At 64.9% G+C, this 17,351-nt stretch overlaps 1 protein-coding gene across 3 annotated transcripts in view; it reads left to right on the top strand.

Annotated features, from left to right (window-relative positions):
* Window positions 1-17,351, top strand: part of CASKIN1 (CASK interacting protein 1) — a 29,983-nt gene that overhangs the window by 3,591 nt on the left and 9,041 nt on the right. Inside the window, exons 2-11 of one of the 3 annotated variants that reach the window (XM_066560698.1) lie at window positions 10,350-10,401; window positions 12,812-12,909; window positions 12,999-13,141; window positions 13,228-13,323; window positions 13,717-13,847; window positions 13,918-14,026; window positions 14,352-14,460; window positions 14,571-14,665; window positions 14,746-14,863; window positions 16,287-16,502. In XM_066560698.1, the coding sequence (XP_066416795.1) occupies window positions 10,350-10,401; window positions 12,812-12,909; window positions 12,999-13,141; window positions 13,228-13,323; window positions 13,717-13,847; window positions 13,918-14,026; window positions 14,352-14,460; window positions 14,571-14,665; window positions 14,746-14,863; window positions 16,287-16,502 (1,167 nt within the window). Of the gene's footprint in view, window positions 1-10,349; window positions 10,402-12,811; window positions 12,910-12,998; window positions 13,145-13,227; window positions 13,324-13,716; window positions 13,848-13,917; window positions 14,027-14,351; window positions 14,461-14,570; window positions 14,666-14,745; window positions 14,864-16,286; window positions 16,503-17,351 lie in introns of all 3 variants that reach the window. The other 2 variants (XM_066560697.1, XM_066560699.1) reach the window with 2 other exon arrangements.

Below are 17,351 nucleotides of genomic sequence, written 5' to 3'. Positions count from 1 at the left end.
CGGTGTGTCCTCCTGCACAGTGGCCAGTTAATTCTGGGTTTTCTTGCCTGCAGTTGATTGCATTCATAATCTGCTCTGATAACAGTATTTAATAAAACCGGGCTAATATGGCGCAGTTAGGAAATGTCTTTGACATTTTACAATTCAATTTCCATGCAGTAAAAGGCAGGGCAGATGCAAATCCAATTGTGGTGCAGTGCCCAGGGCACACGTGGCCGGCAGCCGCCGGAGCTGCCCGGTTCCCCCGGCCCTGTGGGAGAGCAGGAGCCTTCCCTGGGAGGCAGCCACCCCTGATGGCTCCTGCTGCTGCTCCCTGGGCAGCGGGCAGAACCTCCCTGCTGACAGAGAAACCCAGGCAGGGATGAGCAAATGATGCTCACTGGGGTGCTGGAGCCCCTGCACGCTGCTGCCTCTGGAGCCATCCAGAGGTGCTGGACAGCACATCTGGACTGGGGGAAGGGGCTGTGGGGCCAGATCCTGTGGCCAAAGCGGTGCTGGGCCCGTGCATCCCCCATGGCATGGCCAGGCACTGCTCCCACGCCTCCCCCCGTGCCCTTGGCAGGGATGGAGGGGCAGAATGCCAAGGGGATGGGCTGGGGCACGGGGGTGGTGCCAGCAAGGGGAGATGTGGGTGCATCCCAGGCGTGGCCCAGGCACGGGCTGTGCTCTGAGCCCTGCCCAGGTTCCTCCAGCTGCTGCCCAGCTCCTCCACGCGTCAGCGGGTCCCTCATCAGCCTCTGGGGGTTCCCAGCCCGTGTGCAAAGCCTCGCTCCCAGCAGGACTTGGCAGGGAAGTGTGGGCTGGAGTGTGCCAAGTTTCCTTCCAGAGGGGCACGATTGCTCAGCCTGGGGTGGCTTCTCATTCTTTTACATTTCTTGCCTCTGTGCTGGGCCGAGCTGTGCGTGCACACCCTCCCTGCCCCCTGGCCCCAGCACAGCCCCCGTGTCCGGGCTGGCTGCAGGGTCCCTGCCCCGCAGGACAGCTCTGGGCACTGGGGACACTTGGCCACTGCCATGGAGGGGCAGCGAGCCACGGGCTGGCGGCTCCATTCCCAGCTCCCTCCCTGGCCTGGATTTCCTCTCAGCAGTCCCAAATCCACCTGGCTGGACACCAAGCAGCCCTTTGGCAGCCCCTCTGCGGGGCTCTCCCACGGCTGTGTGTGCACCAGGACCTCACTGCCCCTGTGCTGGGGGTGGCACTGGGGGGACGTGGCAGGGCCAGCCTGCACCCAAGGGTGGCAGGGCTGGCACTGAGCAGGTCTGAGTGCTGTGAGTGCCCTGAGCTCCTCTCCACAGCCGTCCCAGTGGCTGCCAGGCCACGGTGGTTTCCAGTAGCCAGGCTGGCGTCTGGCTCCTCTCCTCCTCTCTGCACTCTGTTTAACCCTTCCTTCCCCTTCCCAGCTGCTGGGAATGGCTGTGATCAGTCCCCCTGCCCATGTCGGTGAGCCCAGGTGCCCCCAGCCCCTTCCCCCTCCCCACGTGTCTGCAGTGGCTACAGCAGCAGGGCCTGGGGATGGCAGCTCTGTGCTGCTGTGCCAGGGCCCAGGTGGGTCCCAGAGCAGTGCTGGGTGCTCAGTGAGCACATTCCTGGCTCATGGCAGGTGGGAGCTGTGGCACTGCTGGTGGGGTGAGTGCTGGAGGGGAGGGCCCAGCTCTTGGGTGATACCTGAGTTTGTTTCCCAGAGTGCTGTCTGTCCTGGAGCTGGTGCTGGGGCTGGTGTGTGCTGGGAGTGGTGCTCAGCACTGTTGGGAGAATGCTGGAGAATAAATTTGCTGATATTTAATGAGTGGTGCTGGTCCTACTGGGCCAGGCTTCCCTTCCAGTGAGCGAGAGGCATTGGGCAGCAAAACTCAGGAGTGCCTGCATGGACACTGTTGTTCTGCCACTGTTTTGTGTCCTGTCCCTGGCCAAGTGTGCTGCAAGGGTGGCCATGCCCAACAGGTCACCGAGCCAGTGTGCAGCGTTGATGTCACCTCTGCCCTGGCTCACCATCCTGTCCCACACCTGGGGCACGTGGGACTTGCCCTCCTGGTTCTCCTCTTCCCAGTGATGCCCCCCTGCCCGGCAGGACGAGGGCTGGCTCATCCTGCCGGGCTGAGAGGGATCTTTTAGCTCTAATGAAATGTTAATAGTATTTTCCAACTCAATACGGGAGTAGAAAATGAGGTGTTTAACGCTGGGCTCTGCAGCGACAGGAGCAATCAGCCTGAGAAATGGGGAGCTGGGATGCAGAGCTGGCCTGGCCTCTCCTGACAGCCCCGTGCTGCCGGGACTGCTCCGGTGATGGATGGGTCCCGGTGCTGGCACCAGCCACCCGGTGGGGCAGCACCGTGCTGGGAGAGCGGCCAGCTGGGAGTGCCAGCTCTGCCCGGGTCTCCTTGGCTGTCCCCACAAGGTCACTGCTGGCACCTGGAGAGTGCCGAGCAGGTGGAGGTGGCTGTGGGGCTGGGGTGTCCTGGGGTGCAGCAGGGTGAGGGGACCCCAGCACTGTGCCCTACCATGGTCTGAGTCAGCTGGAGATGGACCAAGCTGGAGATGGTGCCCAAGGGTGCAGCAGGGTGAGGGGACCCCAGCACTGTGCCCTGCCATGGTCTGTGTCAGCTGGAGATGGACCAAGCTGGAGATGGTGCCCAAGGAGCCACCACAGGCTCTGCTCCTCGGCGCTCGGGTGTCTGGGTGCCCCTCCTGTGTGCCCACACGTGCCCCTCTGCATCCTTGTGCATCCATTGCTGTGCACCTGTGGGTGCCCCAGCCCCTGTGCACCCTGTGCATGCCCCGGCCCCTGTGCATCCATGTGAATGCATGTGCTCATGTGCATGCCCCAGCCCCTGTGCATCCTCTGAGGGCCCCAGCCCCTGTGCATGCCCCTGTGCATCCATGTGAACGTGTGTGCATGGTGTGCCCATGTGCCCCGTGCCCGTGGCCTCTCCGCTGCCCACGCCGGTGCTGCCTCCTGCCCGGCCGTGGGGCCGTGGGGCCGTGGGGCCGTGGGGCCGTGGGGCCGTGGGGCCGGGCACGGCCGGCTCGTGGCGGCGGCGGCAGCAGCCGCTGATCCCTTCCAGATGTGACTGCCGGAGCTCCTCGAGAGGCCCCGCGGGTTCCCGGCCCGCGGCAGCCGCTGGAGCAGAGACAAAGCGACGGCTGCCCGGCTCCTGCATTGCAGCTGGGCTGTTTACGGCAGCGCGCTCCTCGCAGCCCTGCAGCTCCGCAGCAGCACAGCCCCGCTCCCCGGGTGTGCTCAGCGGCTGCCTGAGCCTCGGTCCTGCCAGCCCCTGCCAGCCCCCTCCCTGTGCCTGCCGTGCTGGGGGCACTGGGGACACTGGGGGCACTGGGGACATTGGGTATACTGGGGACACTGGGGACATTGGGGATACTGGGGATACTGGGGGCACTGGGACACTGCGGGCGCTGGGGATACTGGGGGCACTGGGGACATTGGGGATACTGGGGGCACTGGGGATACTGGGGACACTGGGACACTGCAGGCACTGGGGACACTGCGGGCACTGGGGATACTGGGGGCACTGGGGACATTGGGGATACTGGGGACACTGGGACACTGCAGGCACTGGGGACACTGCAGGCACTGGGGACACTGCGGGCACTGGGGATACTGGGGGCACTGGGGACACTGTGGGCGCTGGGGACACTGTGGGCACTGGGGACACTGGGACACTGGGACACTGGGGACACTGGGGGCACTGGGGACACTGGGACGGGTGCTGCCAGCCATGTGCCTCCCCTGCAGCGCTGCCAGCCCGGCGGGAGCAGTGTGAGGCCTCCAGCTGCACTCCCTGTGCTCCTGGATGATGCCGGGCATGGCCTGGCTGCACATCCCTGCTGCCCACCGCCCCGGCGGTCACTGGCACACCCCTGAGCTGCCAGGCCACAGAGCTGCCCGTGCCTGTGCCCATGCTGCCCCTCCATGCCCGCTGGGAACACAGCCCTGGAGCAGAAGGTGGGCACGGTGCAGCGGCCGTGCATGAGGACAAACGATGGCTCTGGAGGCATCAGGTTTAAATAGAACCCGGGGCCTGTTTAGCTGTGCATGGCTGGGAGCTCAGAGACAGCGCTGCAGCAGCCCCCAGAGCCTCTGATGGATCTGGGCCACCTGCACACAGATGTGCACACGTGTTCACACACTCAGGGTACACTGGGAGCTGATCTGGGCTGCCTGCACACAGACATGTACACATGTTCACACACTCAGGGCACACCAGGAGCTGATCTGAGATGCCTGCTCACAGATGAGCACACGTGTGCACACCAGGAGCTGATCTGGGCTGCCTCCACACAGATTTGCACACGTGTGCACACGCTCGAGGCACACCAGAGGCTCCCACCACTTCCCAGTGCTGCTGCACGGTGCCGGGTTCATGGGAGGCCAGTGATCACCGCCGTGCCTTGGTTAATGATGCTTTAAGATGCACAAAGCTCCAGGTCCCGCCCTGCAGCCAGCGTGGACAGGGTCCCTCCTCCCTGGCCGTGCAGAGGGGATGAGGAGGGGGAGGAGCCGGGGAAGATGAGGATGGGGATGGGGATGGGGCAGGAGGGCTCTGCCCCAGGGTGGACGTGAGTAGTGTGTACCCACCTCCGTCTGCTCCCGTGTCCCGAGGAGGTGCAGTGCCAGCCGTGCTGGGATGGATGGATGGATGGATGGATGGATGGATGGATGGATGGATGGATGGATGGATGGATGGATGGACGGGCAGACACAGGTGACAGTGGCCCTGAGCAGCCATGTCCCCATCCCTGCCGTGCCAGCCTCACTGTGCCAGCAGCAGCTCTTTCCAGCCAGGGTGATTATTGAAAATTACCTGTTTGCCACAGGCTGGCAATTAGAGCTCCCTGTAAGCGACACCAACATTCATTTCCACAGAGACGAGTGTGGGCATGCGGCTGGCACCGGGCACAGCAGGCTCTGGCACTGGGCATGGCAGGCGGCTGGTACTGGGCATGGCAGGCACTGGGCACAGCAGGGACCAGGCACCAGGCACAGCAGGGACCGGGCACCGGGCACAGCAGGGACCAGGCACTGGGCACAGCAGGGACCGGGCACCAGGCAGGCACAGCAGGGACCAGGCACTGGGCACAGCAGGGACTGGGCACCAGGCACAGCAGGGACCGGGCACCAGGCACAGCAGGGACCGGGCACTGGGCACAGCAGGCAGCTGTGATGCTCGGTGCTGGTCGCACAGAGCTGGGCACAGCCCCTCATGTCCCACCCATGTCCCCCTGTCACATCTCTGTCCTGCCCGTCCCTGCTGCTGCTTCCTGGGTGCCCTGGGCCGAGTCACCAGGGAGCCCCTGCTCAGCAGAGCCCCGTGTGGTACTCAGGGGGCTGGGGGGGCTGGCACTGCCCAAAGGGGTCCAGCTGATGCAGCGTGGCTTGGCCTGGCTGCATGGTACCACACGGCAAAGGTCAGGTGAGGATATGGCTTGGGAATACAGGGGGAGAGCGGGGACCTCCACAGGAGCTGCTGGTGGGTGCTGGGTCCCCTGGACAACCCCAGCCCTGGTGGGTTGGCTCTGCCATGGGTACACCCATGTCCCCTGTCCCCAACTGCCCTGGCAGCCCACAGGCTCAGCCCCGCGCCATCCCAAGGGACTGAAAAGTTTCTTTTTTGTAAAAATAAAAGCATCACAGTGGAGTCCCTGCTGCCTCTTGAAAGCTGCATTTAAGCTGCTTCCTGCAGCCCCAGGGGACAGCGCTGCGCGGTGACTCAGGCTGCCAGAGCCCAGCCAGCCTCCAGTGCGGATTTCACCCCTTCCTGGAGAAGGGTCTGCCAGGGATGGGCATCCGGAGCACCTGTACCTGTGCTGGGCACACGGGCAGCATCCCCCAAAAGTGCCTTGGGATTTGGGGAATGGCTGGGGATGGGCAGCGGGGCATGCAGCTGTGGGTGTGCAGCTGTGATGGGCAGTTGTTATCCAGCTGTGGTGGACACTGGGGTGTCCAGCTGTGATGAGCAGTGGATATCCAGCTGTGGTGAGAGGTGTATGTCCAGCTGTGATGGACACCGGGGTGTCCAGCTGTGGTGAGAGATGTCTGTCCAGCTGTGGTGGGCAGCAGTGATCCAGCTGTGCCAAGTACTGCCCTGCAATGGCTCCATCCCATCCCAGCCACCCCTTGGCCCCAGGCAATCCCTTTCCCTGCACAACGAGCTTCCCGGTGCATTATTTATACAGTCCCGATCGATCGGAAGATGATAACGGCTTCATTAGCATCTGAGCATGGCCGGCCCCAGCGCCTGACACGACCTTGGCTGCAGGAGTACAAGCTTTTCCCTGTCACGACCGGCTCCCCAGTGTCACCGTCAGCACCAGCCCCAGCCAGGGCTGCCTCAGTGGGGTCCCCCCCGTGGCACAGGCCACGGTGGGGACCCCATCCTCGCAGTGAGGAATAAGAGACCCCCATGGCAGGGCTCCTCGTGCAGTGCCCGTTGTTTGCGTGGCGCTCGTTAGCAGGGATATAATTAAGAGCAGCTATTTTGGATGCTTCCTTTATCCGGCAGCTCCCAGCGATGCCGCTGCAGGATCCTCCCCCCGTCTCTGAAACAGGCGCTTGCCTTGAATGTCTTCCCTGTGGATATTGGCTCCTTGTGGGGTCCTGTTGTGTTTGTGGGGGCACACACGGGGGTCTGGCTGCCCACATGAGCTGGGGAGTGGGGAAGCAGCAGGGATGGGGCTGGGGGGGAGTGGGGTCACTGCAGAGGGGTGAAGGAAAGGATGGAGAGGAGGATTTGGGGGGTTCTCCTGGCTGATCGGCTGCCGCCATGCTGGGGAGGGGGCAGCAATGCTTTCCCCTCATTAAGTAGATGTTGATTTAGTGGAGGCTGGAGCCATCTGCTTGGAGCAGCCGCCTGCTGCCTGCCGGGGGAGCTGGGTGAGGATGTGCTTCGTCAGCGGGGGCTTGGCCGGGAGCCCCCACGCTCCGGCCGGGCATCGATCGCTGCTGGCGCTGCGCTGGCCGCAGAGGCTGGCACAGGAGCACGTGAGGCGGTGCTGGGAAGGGTGAGGAGCCCCCTGAGGACTCCCACCATGTGGGGCCGTGGCCTTGGACACATGTGCAGGGAGGGGATGGAGCAGCTGGGCACAGGGGGTTCGCTGCAACCTGCACTGGGGCGCCCAGAGCTGTGCTTGGCCACTGGGGTCCCACCATGGCATACACCGGCCACCTGGGCACAGGTGTCTCCATACAGCGTGTTCTGGGATACCTGGAGCAGGGACTGGGCACTGTGATCTCCCTGTGGCATGTACTGGGATTGCTGCTTGGGCATGGGGCCTCCTCATGGCCGTGCATCGCAGTGCCCAGTGCTGTGGTTGGGCACGGGGGCCTCCTCCTGACGTGCTCCAGGGTGCCCAAAGCAGCTGCCAGGCACAGTGGCAGGAGCCCCGGTGACCCTGGGGTGGGGCAGAGCGGGTTCCCATGCACAGGCCCTGCACGTGCCAGCTGCCCGTGCGTCGCCTGCACCGTGGTGCCCGCCGGGGCCGGGGCTGCACGCGGAGCGCCGGGCTCAACCCGAGCGTGATTTAGCTCCTGCAGTGCCTGTGTTTGAGTGAAGGCGTTCCCGGGAGCAGGGCAGGCCGCTCCTGCCGCGCTGTTTACTCCGGCAGGCGCTGTTTATAGCTGGTGTTGATGGCAGACGCTGCGGCTCCCGCTGCACACTGAGCTGCACCCCGCGGTGCCAGGGCCTGGGCGTGCCCCCCTTCCCTGGGGCTGGCATCGTGGTCCTGCCCCCAGGGTGTTTGTGGGGTGCAAACTGCTCTGAGAATGGTGGAGAGCTGGGCCTTGAGACACCAGGGGAGCCCTGTGACCCCACGTGGCACAACCATCACCTGAGCAGCCCATGGGGAGCCAAGAGGGGACACTGGGGTGTCCCAAGGATGGTGGTGGGGCTCAGGCTGTCTGAGCAAAGATGTGCCACCCCTGCAAAAGCACCTTCCTGATGGCACCTGCATGGAGAGGGCAGGATGGTGACTGCAGGTGCTCGGTGGTCCCTGCCACCCTCCAGTGATCCCAGCAGAGAGGACAGCCAGGGACACCCTGGGTGCTCACTGGCAGTGTGGCCATGAAGGAGCTCTGCTCTCCTCCCCACTGTGCCCATCTCCTTTTGTAGCTGATATTTTAATTGGAAGCACTCAGCTCCCTTCTCTCTGCCTTGTTAGCGGAAGAATGTTCCTTGTCATTAATTCCCAGCCATTAATGAGCTCTCCCGGCTCTTGTTGCCCCCAGACTGGCTGCAAATCTCACTGTGGATGTGGTGACCAGGGCAGCCATCCTTCCCTCCTGCTCTGGGAACTGGGGTTTTTCTGAGAGCCCAGCTGGGCTCCGTGCTCCAGCTGCCTTCGGCACGCTGACGGCCACTTCCAGAGCTTTAAGGAAAGTCAAACCACTGCATGGCTGGAAGTCACTGACTAAGCACTTGGCACGGGCAGTGATGGAAGTGCTAAACAGATTTTGGCAGCCGCAGCCTCTCCTGCAGGTGCAGGGAGGAAAGATTTGCCGCTACGCTGCGCTGGGGCCATGGTGGTTTGGTGATGCCGAGGGTGGCACGTGCCTGGGGATCACTAATGGCATCACCACTGCACCCTGATGCCCGGGCACTGCCCTGTGCCAGCCCCTGGCTGGGATCAACCCGTGGGAAAGGCCAGGCCCTGCAGACCTGCTGACAGCGTCCATCCGTCCGTCCGTCCGTCCGTCCGTCCGTCCGCAAGGCCCCATCGCCCGTCTCGGGGCCCGTCTCGGGGCCGCAGGCTGGAGCCAGCGCCGGGCACGGTGCCGCTCCTGCGCCCACGGCTCCTTTTGTCCGCTGGCCCTGGCATCCCTGGGGGCAGCTCGGCCCCTCTCCTGGGAGCTGGCTCCTGGCGCGGGGAGCAGCGGAAGCGGCGCTGGGCTCCTCTCCACGGGGCTGAATGCGCCTTTGTTGGGGACGCTGGCGGCAGCGCGGGGCTGCGGGGACTGGGTCACTCCCGGTGTCACAGGGGCTCTGCCCACCACTCATGGGCAGCTCTTCCCAGGGGAGCACGGGGATGCTATGGCAGGGATGGGATTTGGGGGCTTCCGTGCCATTCCTGTCCCTGCCCACACCCTGGGGACCCCAAGGTGTCCCTGTCCCTCTCCAGGCACCCTGCAGTGCTCCTTCTCATCCCACATGAGGCACCTCATCTGGGAGGAGAGCCTGGGCACCTGGTGGCTGGAGGGTGGTTGCTGTGGCTCGTAGAACCTGTCCTCTGCAGCTGTCACCTGTCACACTGGGCTGTGTCAGCATTAGCAAATGTCCTGCAGCTCGGACACCTGGGCAGCCCTGGAGTGCAGGGGGCAGCCATGAGACAGAGCCTCTGTCCTGGCCACTCCTGGGCCCGTCTGTGCTGCATGGCCTGGGCAGGGCTGGCTGAGCCCGGCCCCACTGCCCAGGTTTGAGGGTCGGGGACGGACACAGCCACCCCTCCTGCTGCTGGTGCCCTCTGAGCCCTGTTTGTCCGTGCAGAGGCTCCTGGGCTGTGGCACAGCCTTGTGTCCAATCATTCAATAAACACAGGGACACTGACAAGGGGACACGGTAGAGGGGGAGAGAGCAAGGCCATGGCCAAGGCGCACAGGGAGTGTCTCTTGGCCCCAAATTCCCTTTCCCTGCCTGAAGCAGCCCCTTCCAGCCAGCTTCTCCCAACAAGAGCTTGTCCCTGGCTTCGAGTGCCTTTGCCCATTCTCCCTGCCAGGCCATGCAGCCTTTGGGTCCTCTCCCATGGACTCAGGGCTGGAGCTGTGCTCACTGTGTTGGGCTCAGGGGCTGCTGTGTGGGTCCCCTGTGGGGCTCTGCCGTGCTGCTCCCGCCCTCCTCTTCCTTCTCCTGCTCCCGCTGTGGGAAGAGCAGCTCACTGGAAAGCCTGAGTGGCGTTTTTCGGGTAAATCTTATGTAAATCTGGCTCCATCCTTCCTCGTGCTGCTAATTGGATTGCCCTGGCGCGGTTTAATTTCCCAGAAGGGTGGGGAGGGCAGTGCAGGGGGGGCTGGGGGTACAGGGGAACGTGCTGAGCTCTGCCCAGCAGGGGCTGCAGGGGCCATTCCAGAGCCTCAGCCAGGTGGAGGAGCCAGGGGGGAGCCCTAGGAGAGAATGGGCAGAAGCTGGTGCCAGGAGGAGCCCCCGGGCTCTGCCACCTTCAGCAGGGACCCCCACCCTGAGCCTGCAGGTTCAGGCAGCCTCACACAGCCCCTGTGGAGCTGCAGGGAGCCCCAGCCTTGGTAGGCAGGGAAAGCTGGAGCTGCCACCACGTCCCCTCCCTGGTGTGCCCCCTGTCCCCGCACCAGCCACCTCCTCTAACACCCTGTCCCCTTCCCTCCCTTCCAGAGCTCCTCGGATCAGCAAAGAGAGTCAATGTCAACTTCCAGGACACGGACGGGTGAGTGGGAGCCCCAGCCCGGGTGTGGGTGCTGTGGGTGCTGTGAGCAGGGGGTGCCCCTGCTGTGGGAGTGCCCAGTGCCTGTGTGCCAATGCCAGGCTCTCCGAGCTGCCAGCTCCAGGGCTCTGGCCCCATTAGCCCACATGGCTGAGCCCTGCCTGCACCCAGAGCTGGTGCTGGAGGCAGAGGCAGGGCTGTGCCCACATCTCACCACACTTTTCCCAGCCCTGGGGGGCTCCTCAGGAGCTCAGCCCTGTGGGGAGCCGGGTGGGAGAGCTGTGACCCCGCCAGGCACGGGTGATGCTGCACAGCCACATCCGAGGGGCAGGAGCAACAGAAAGGGGCCGCAGACCACCCTGCTAATCACACTAATGAGGCTGCGGGGAGGCAGCGGGGCCCTGCACAGGGGATGCTGCCGTGGGAGTGCTGCTTGTGGGGCTGGGCAGCAGCTGCCCCCGGCTCCCCTCGCCCTGAGATCCCCCTTGAGCAGGGCAGCAGCACGATGAGATGCCACTTGTTCCCTCTGCTGTGCCAGGGCAATGCCAGGGAGAGCAGCAGAACAGGAGGCCATGCCCTGGGGATGTACGGCCACAGCAGCCCAGCTGCCTCCTCATCCTCGTCACCAGGGTGGTGGCAGTGGGCATCCCCTGGTACCTGCCAGCTCATCGCTGTGCCAGGGGCAAGGGGGCACCACCCCAGGGCCACCTCAGGCTCGGCAGAGCCAGCAGGCCACAGCAGGGCTGAGCATCGTGGCAAGGCTGGGGAGCTGCAGGCAGGGCCCAGCTCGTGTCCAGCTCCTGGAAGGTTCAGAGGGTGCTGAAGCTCAAGGGGAGCAGCCTCCAACCTCCAGCACTGCTCCTGGAAAGGATCCCCTGGGATCCAGGCTGCAGCCCGGCTGTGCTCCGCTCTGTGTGAGCTCTGCTGGTGTCCCCGTGAGGGTGAGCACCGTGCTGGTGTCCCCGTGCTGGCCCTGGTGCCCTGCTCCCCGGCTCGTGGCCGAGGTGGCCGACTGGGCCATGAGGTGCCCGAGGGAAGCCCCCGAGGCAGCCCCGGGGCAGGCTGCGATTTGCACCATCTTGAGCGGATCTGAGCAGGGCGGTGGAGCGGAAAATGTTGACATTTCCCAGGCAGACGTTGGGGATCGGCCTCCTGTGCAGGCTGTCTGCTCACATCGCCGCTCCCCGCCGGGCATGGCAGCCACAGCTCCGTGGGCACCGCCGTGCCTGGAGCCTGCTCCCCATGGGATGGGTCCCCCCGGCTGGGGCTGGGGAACAGGGCCAGGGGCATTGTCACCCACAGCTCCATGGGCACCAACAGGGCCAGAGGGATTGTCACCCACAGCTCCATGGGCACCGGGGAACAGGGCCAGGGGCATTGTCACCCACAGTTCCATGGGCACCAACAGGGCCAGGGGCATTGTCACCCACAGTTCCATGGGCACCGGGGAACAGGGCCAGGGGCATTGTCACCCACAGCTCCGTGGGCACCGGGGAACAGGGCCAGGGGCATTGTCACCCACAGCTCCATGGGCACCAACAGGGCCAGGGGCATTGTCACCCACAGCTCCGTGGGCACCGGGGAACAGGGCCAGGGGCATTGTCACCCACAGCTCCATGGGCACCGGGGAACAGGGCCAGGGGCATTGTCACCCACAGCTCCGTGGGCACTGGGGAACAGGGCCAGGGGCATTGTCACCCACAGCTCCATGGGCACCAACAGGGCCAGGGGCATTGTCACCCACAGCTCCGTGGGCACCGGGGAACAGGGCCAGGGGCATTGTCACCCACACCTGCCCCTCGGGCACGGGGCAGCCACACGCCAGCCTGTCCTGGGGGCTCCCATGCTCTGGTGGTGACACTGGGGTGGCCCTGGAGAGGGGATGGGGACGCTGTGCAGGGCCAGGGCCCCGAGCAGTGGCACAGTAGGTGCCAGCGCAGCCGCACGGAGGATGCCACTGCCGGGAGCACAAGTAGGTCAGCTCCTGGCCTGCTTCCCAGGCGGGAGCCTCTGGGAGCTGCCGGAGCAGAGCGGGTGCGGGGCCGGGGGCTTTCCCCACCCCACAGCCCAGCACCGGGCACGGCAGCGCTGCCATCTGTGCTCATGGCCGCACTGCTGGGGCCAGCCTGGGGCAAGTGGGTCACTGAGGAGGGGGCTCCCCGGTACCCCCACCCTCTGTGCCTGCCCTGCCCAGCACCTCCAGCCCGGCGGGGTCTCAGCACTCCCAGGCCTGCAGCAGCTCTCACCCCAAAGCCCACAGAGGGATATGGGGTGGCTTTCCCGGGGACATGGGCACATGGAGGGCAGAGCAGGCCTGGGTGCTGCAGAGGTGCAGGTTGGAGGCCGTGGTGCTGGGCAGGGCTTGGCAGGGCCGTGAGGGGACAGTGGCCCCTGACACCAGCCCGGTCCCCAGGTTCTCGGCTCTGCACCATGCAGCACTTAATGGCAACACAGAGCTCATCTCACTGCTGCTGGAGGCACAGGCTGCCGTGGACATCAAGGACAACAAAGGCGAGTCCCGGGTCCCCTGCCCCGTGTCCCGCGCAGGCTCTGCCCGCTGCCTTGGCACATGGAAGGCTCACGGCTTCTTGCCCCTGCAGGCATGAGGCCCCTGCACTACGCAGCCTGGCAGGGCAAGAAGGAGCCCATGAAAATGGTGCTGAAGGCAGGCTCCTCTGTGAACATCCCGTCGGACGAGGGCCAGATCCCCCTGCACCTGGCAGCACAGCACGGGCACTACGACGTGGTACGGAGGGCACGGGGCTGGCAGGGGGTGGTGCCACCCCTCCACCCCTGCCCTCACCGGGTCGGGGTCTTGGTTGTCCCCAGTCGGAGATGCTCCTGCAGCACCAGTCCAACCCCTGCATCATGGACAACTCGGGGAAGACGCCCCTGGACCTGGCATGCGAGTTTGGCCGGGTCGGGGTAAGTTCTTGCAGGGCTGGGTGTCCCCAGAGGAGGACTGGGAAGGGACAGGGGCACTCTGAGGTCCCAGGTGGGGACAGGGGCACTGTGAGGTTCTGGGGGCTACAGCAGCACTGTGAGATCCCGGGGGGGGACAGGAGCACTGTGAGGTCCCCAGGGGGAACAGGGGCACTGTGAGATCCCAGGGGGGGACAGGAGCACTGTGAGGTCCTGGGGCAGGTGGCAGGGTGCAGGGATGGCCGGCACTGGGGGTGTTTAGTGCCACTACCACAGGGGAGTCTGGCTGCTGGCAGGGGGGAGGCAGGGGCCAGGGGCCAGGGGCTGGGGGCTGCAGCCCTGGGGGGCGGCCGAGCCGCCCTTGCAGCCCTGCTCCGTCTGTGTTTGCTGAGCCAGGTGGTCCAACTGCTCCTGAACAGCAACATGTGCGCGGCGCTGCTGGAGCCCAAACCGGGGGACACCACCGACCCCAACGGCACCAGCCCCCTGCACCTCGCCGCCAAGAACGGCCACATCGACATCATCCGGTGCGTGCCGCGGGCAGGGGGGGCAGCACCAGCGCCCCTTGTGCCCCCCTGACCCCGCTGTTCCCCACAGGCTCCTGCTGCAGGCTGGCATCGACATCAACCGGCAGACCAAGGCGGGCACGGCGCTGCACGAGGCCGCGCTCTGTGGCAAAACGGACGTGGTGCGGCTGCTGCTGGATGTAAGGGCCCCCCTCGGCACCCCCAGATGCCCCCAGGCACCCCCAACCCAGCCAGGGGCTGTGGGAAGGGGGTGACCCCACAGCTGGGGGCTCAGAGCAGCTTGTGCAGCTCTCCCTGGGAGCAGAGCTGAGGGTCCTGGAGGGGATGCACCAAGGCTCCGAGGGTCCTGGGGGTGCACACCGAGGGGTGAGGGTCACAAGGGGGGTACACACGAAGGTCTGAGAGCTGTGCCCTCCAGCTGCTGGTCTGCTGGTGGCCTAGGGAGTCCCAGGGGTGGCAGGACGGGGACCAGCCTCCTCCCAATCCCTCTCGGTGCCATTGCAGAGCGGGATCAACGCCCACGTCAGGAACACCTACAACCAGACGGCCCTGGACATCGTCAACCAGTTCACCACCAGCCAGGCCAGCAAGGAGATCAAGCAGATGCTGCGGGGTAGGGGGTTGGAGGGCACAGAGCGGCCGTGCTGGCACGAGGGACGCCGGGCTGGGGGTGCCAACCCCGGTGGGGCAAGCGGCCGCTGACGCTCCCGTTCCGTCCCGCAGACGCCTCTGCAGCTCTGCAGGTCCGGGCCGTCAAGGACTACTGCAACAACTACGACCTGACCAGCCTCAACGTGAAAGCCGGGGACGTCATCACCGTGAGTGCGGCCGGGGGGGCCGGGGACAGCGCGGTGGCAGTGCCAGCCCCGGCCCGGCCCTGACCCGGCGCCTCCCGCAGGTGCTGGAGCAGCACGCGGACGGGCGGTGGAAGGGCTGCATCCACGACAACCGCACCGGCAACGACCGCGTGGGATACTTCCCCTCCAGCCTCGTCGAGGCCATAAGCAAACGAACAGGCAAATAATCCCCCCTGCACCCCCAGCCCTGGGGAGCCCATCCTGGCTTGGTGGGGACAGGGGTGTGGGGGCTGCAGCGGTGAAGGCAAAGAGGGTGATGCCCCTCATGCATGTGGGGTCGGTGTCCCCGCCGTGGGCGTGGGGACGGTGCCTAAAGCGTGTGGGGTCAGCGTCCTCATGGTGCCTGTGGGGCTGGTGCTCTCATCCAGTGTGCGGGGTCCGTGTTCCCGTGGTGTCTGTGGGATCAGTGTCTTGGGGGTTGGGGCTGGCAGCCCTGGGGTGTTTGGGGGTCAGCCCTGGCTGCCCTTGGGCTGGGGGAGGCATCTGAGGTGCTGGGAGGTTGGTGCATGAGGAGACCCAGGGGTGTCACTGTGGTTTGGAGGGACAGGCACAGCAGTGGGGTCACAGGAGCTGGTGCTCAGGGTCTGTGCAGGGGCTGGGCACCAGTGCCAGGGAGCTGATGCTGCCACACAGGGAGCGTCTTTCCAGCCAGGGGCCATCTCAGGGATCGGCCCCTGCTCCCCTGCCCTGTGGCTGCCTGTTCCCATCCCCATTCCCATCATCATCCCTTTAGGCTCCTGGGGACAGTCCCTTGGGATGTCCCTGGGCTGTGCCCTCTGCCAGGAGAGCCCCAATGGGGCTGGTGCCTCTGCAGGCAGCATTGAAAGACCCCACATCAACCATTTCACCCCAGCCCTGGGACTGGATCCTGGGCACAGCCACACCATGGGGACATGGGCAGGCAATGGTGGCACTTGAACAGTATCTCAGGAGCCCGGCAGTACAAGTGGCTGCCAGGCAACCCACAGCACCCCTGGAGGCACCTGGTGCTGGACAGGCAGGGTCAGAGCCACCCTCCAGGTATGGGTGTATGCCAGTAGCAGAGATGCCATCCATGTCTCCTGGGCTGAGCTCTGTGCTCCTGGGCTGCAGCTGGCCCACAGCAGCGCTAGCCAGGCTGTGGAGCTCTGTAGCCACCCCGGTGGCAGCAGTGTGGGGTGCAGGCACTGTGTCACAGCTCACCCCTGCACACAGGGGTGCCGGTGCTGCAGCCCCAGCCCAGCCCTGCCTGCAGCCCCGCTGCCCTGGGATGGCCCTGCAGGGAGCAGGACCCACAGCCTGGCTGTGAGAGCCCGTGAGCTGACCCTGGGGCTGTCCCGGGGATGTGTCCGTGCCCTGTGCTGGGCTGTGCCTGTGCTGAGCTCCCACTGCTGCTCCTCGGCTCCGCTCCGCCTCGCCTGGGTCTCAGTTCTGGCTTCTCCACGTCCCTTTGGTCGCATTTTTGATTTGCTGCCTTCTCCCCCCTTTCTTTTATTTTCTTTTCTTTTCTTTTTTTTTTTTTTTTTCCTTTTTTGGCGGCACTGAGAGTGTCTCTATTATTTTGATTCTTTTCATTTTGTCTCTTGTTATGTTTTATTATCAGGTTCATGGGAGACTGTAACAATCCCCCAACACTTCCAAAAGATCCCGCTCCCGGCTTACGGGGCTGCTGTGCTAAACGGTGACGCCTCGTCCCATCCGTTCCATTCCCTGCCTCCACCTCCACCTCCACCACCACATTCCCATCAGACTCTTTTCAGTTCCTTTGGCTATCACAGGCTCTCCCCTAGCAGTGCCGACGAGCCGCGTTACGGACAAGGTAGTTCACCGCTCGCTTCGTGCTCTCCATGGATTTTCCTTTCTTTTCCTTTAAAGCGTGTGTCGAGTCCTCTCTCTCTGCTCGGCCTCTCCCCCTCACGGGGGGCTGCAGGGTGTGTGTGTGTGCATGCAGCGTGTGCATGCGCGTGCGTGCATGCAGCGGGGGCACTCGGGTGGCACACGCTGCCACCGCTCCCTCCCACACCTGCTCCAGTGCTGCTGGCACAGCGAGTGCCCAAGGCACAGCCACCCTCCCCACCCCGGTGTCCCCTGTGCTCCTGCCTGGGTGCATGGGCACCCCCAAAGCACTCGCAGCCCTGTGCCAGGCAGGGCTGGCAGCGCAGTGCCACAGCTCTGTGCCACCGCTCTGTGCCACGGGCTCAGGGACCCTCTGCTGGCCACAGCCTCCCTGCAGGGCCCAGCTCTGACCAGGTCCTGGCTGTGCACACGGAGCTGGAAGGGGCTGTGGCTCTGGGGGCTTTCCCAGGGGATGCTCTCGGGGCTGGCTCAGCACAGGCAGAGCCCGGCTGAACCCTGGGGACCGTCCCTGGGACACAGGCACGGGACAGATGCTGCAGGGCTGTGCATCAGGAGCATGGGGTTGCAGGGGTTCTGTCCTCGATGGCTGGGGCCAGGGGAATTTGCACATGACCCAGAGGCAGTGGCTAAGGAGGTTGCGTTGGGGCACTGGATGGCCCTGCTGGCACTGGGGACAAGGGAGCACTTCTTTTCCCTGGGGCTTTCTCTCCTGCTGGGGTCGCATGGAGCTGCACAAGCCCAGGCTCCTTGGTGTGACCATGGCATGTGCAGCTCAGAGATGTCCCAGCCTGATTTGGTGAGGCTGTTTGTC

This window comes from Molothrus aeneus, chromosome 16 (assembly GCF_037042795.1).
Source record: "Molothrus aeneus isolate 106 chromosome 16, BPBGC_Maene_1.0, whole genome shotgun sequence".
Taxonomy (NCBI): Eukaryota; Metazoa; Chordata; class Aves; order Passeriformes; family Icteridae; genus Molothrus; species Molothrus aeneus.
The sequence above is the reverse complement of the archived record's forward strand: the minus strand, read 5'-3'. Positions and strand labels throughout refer to the sequence as shown.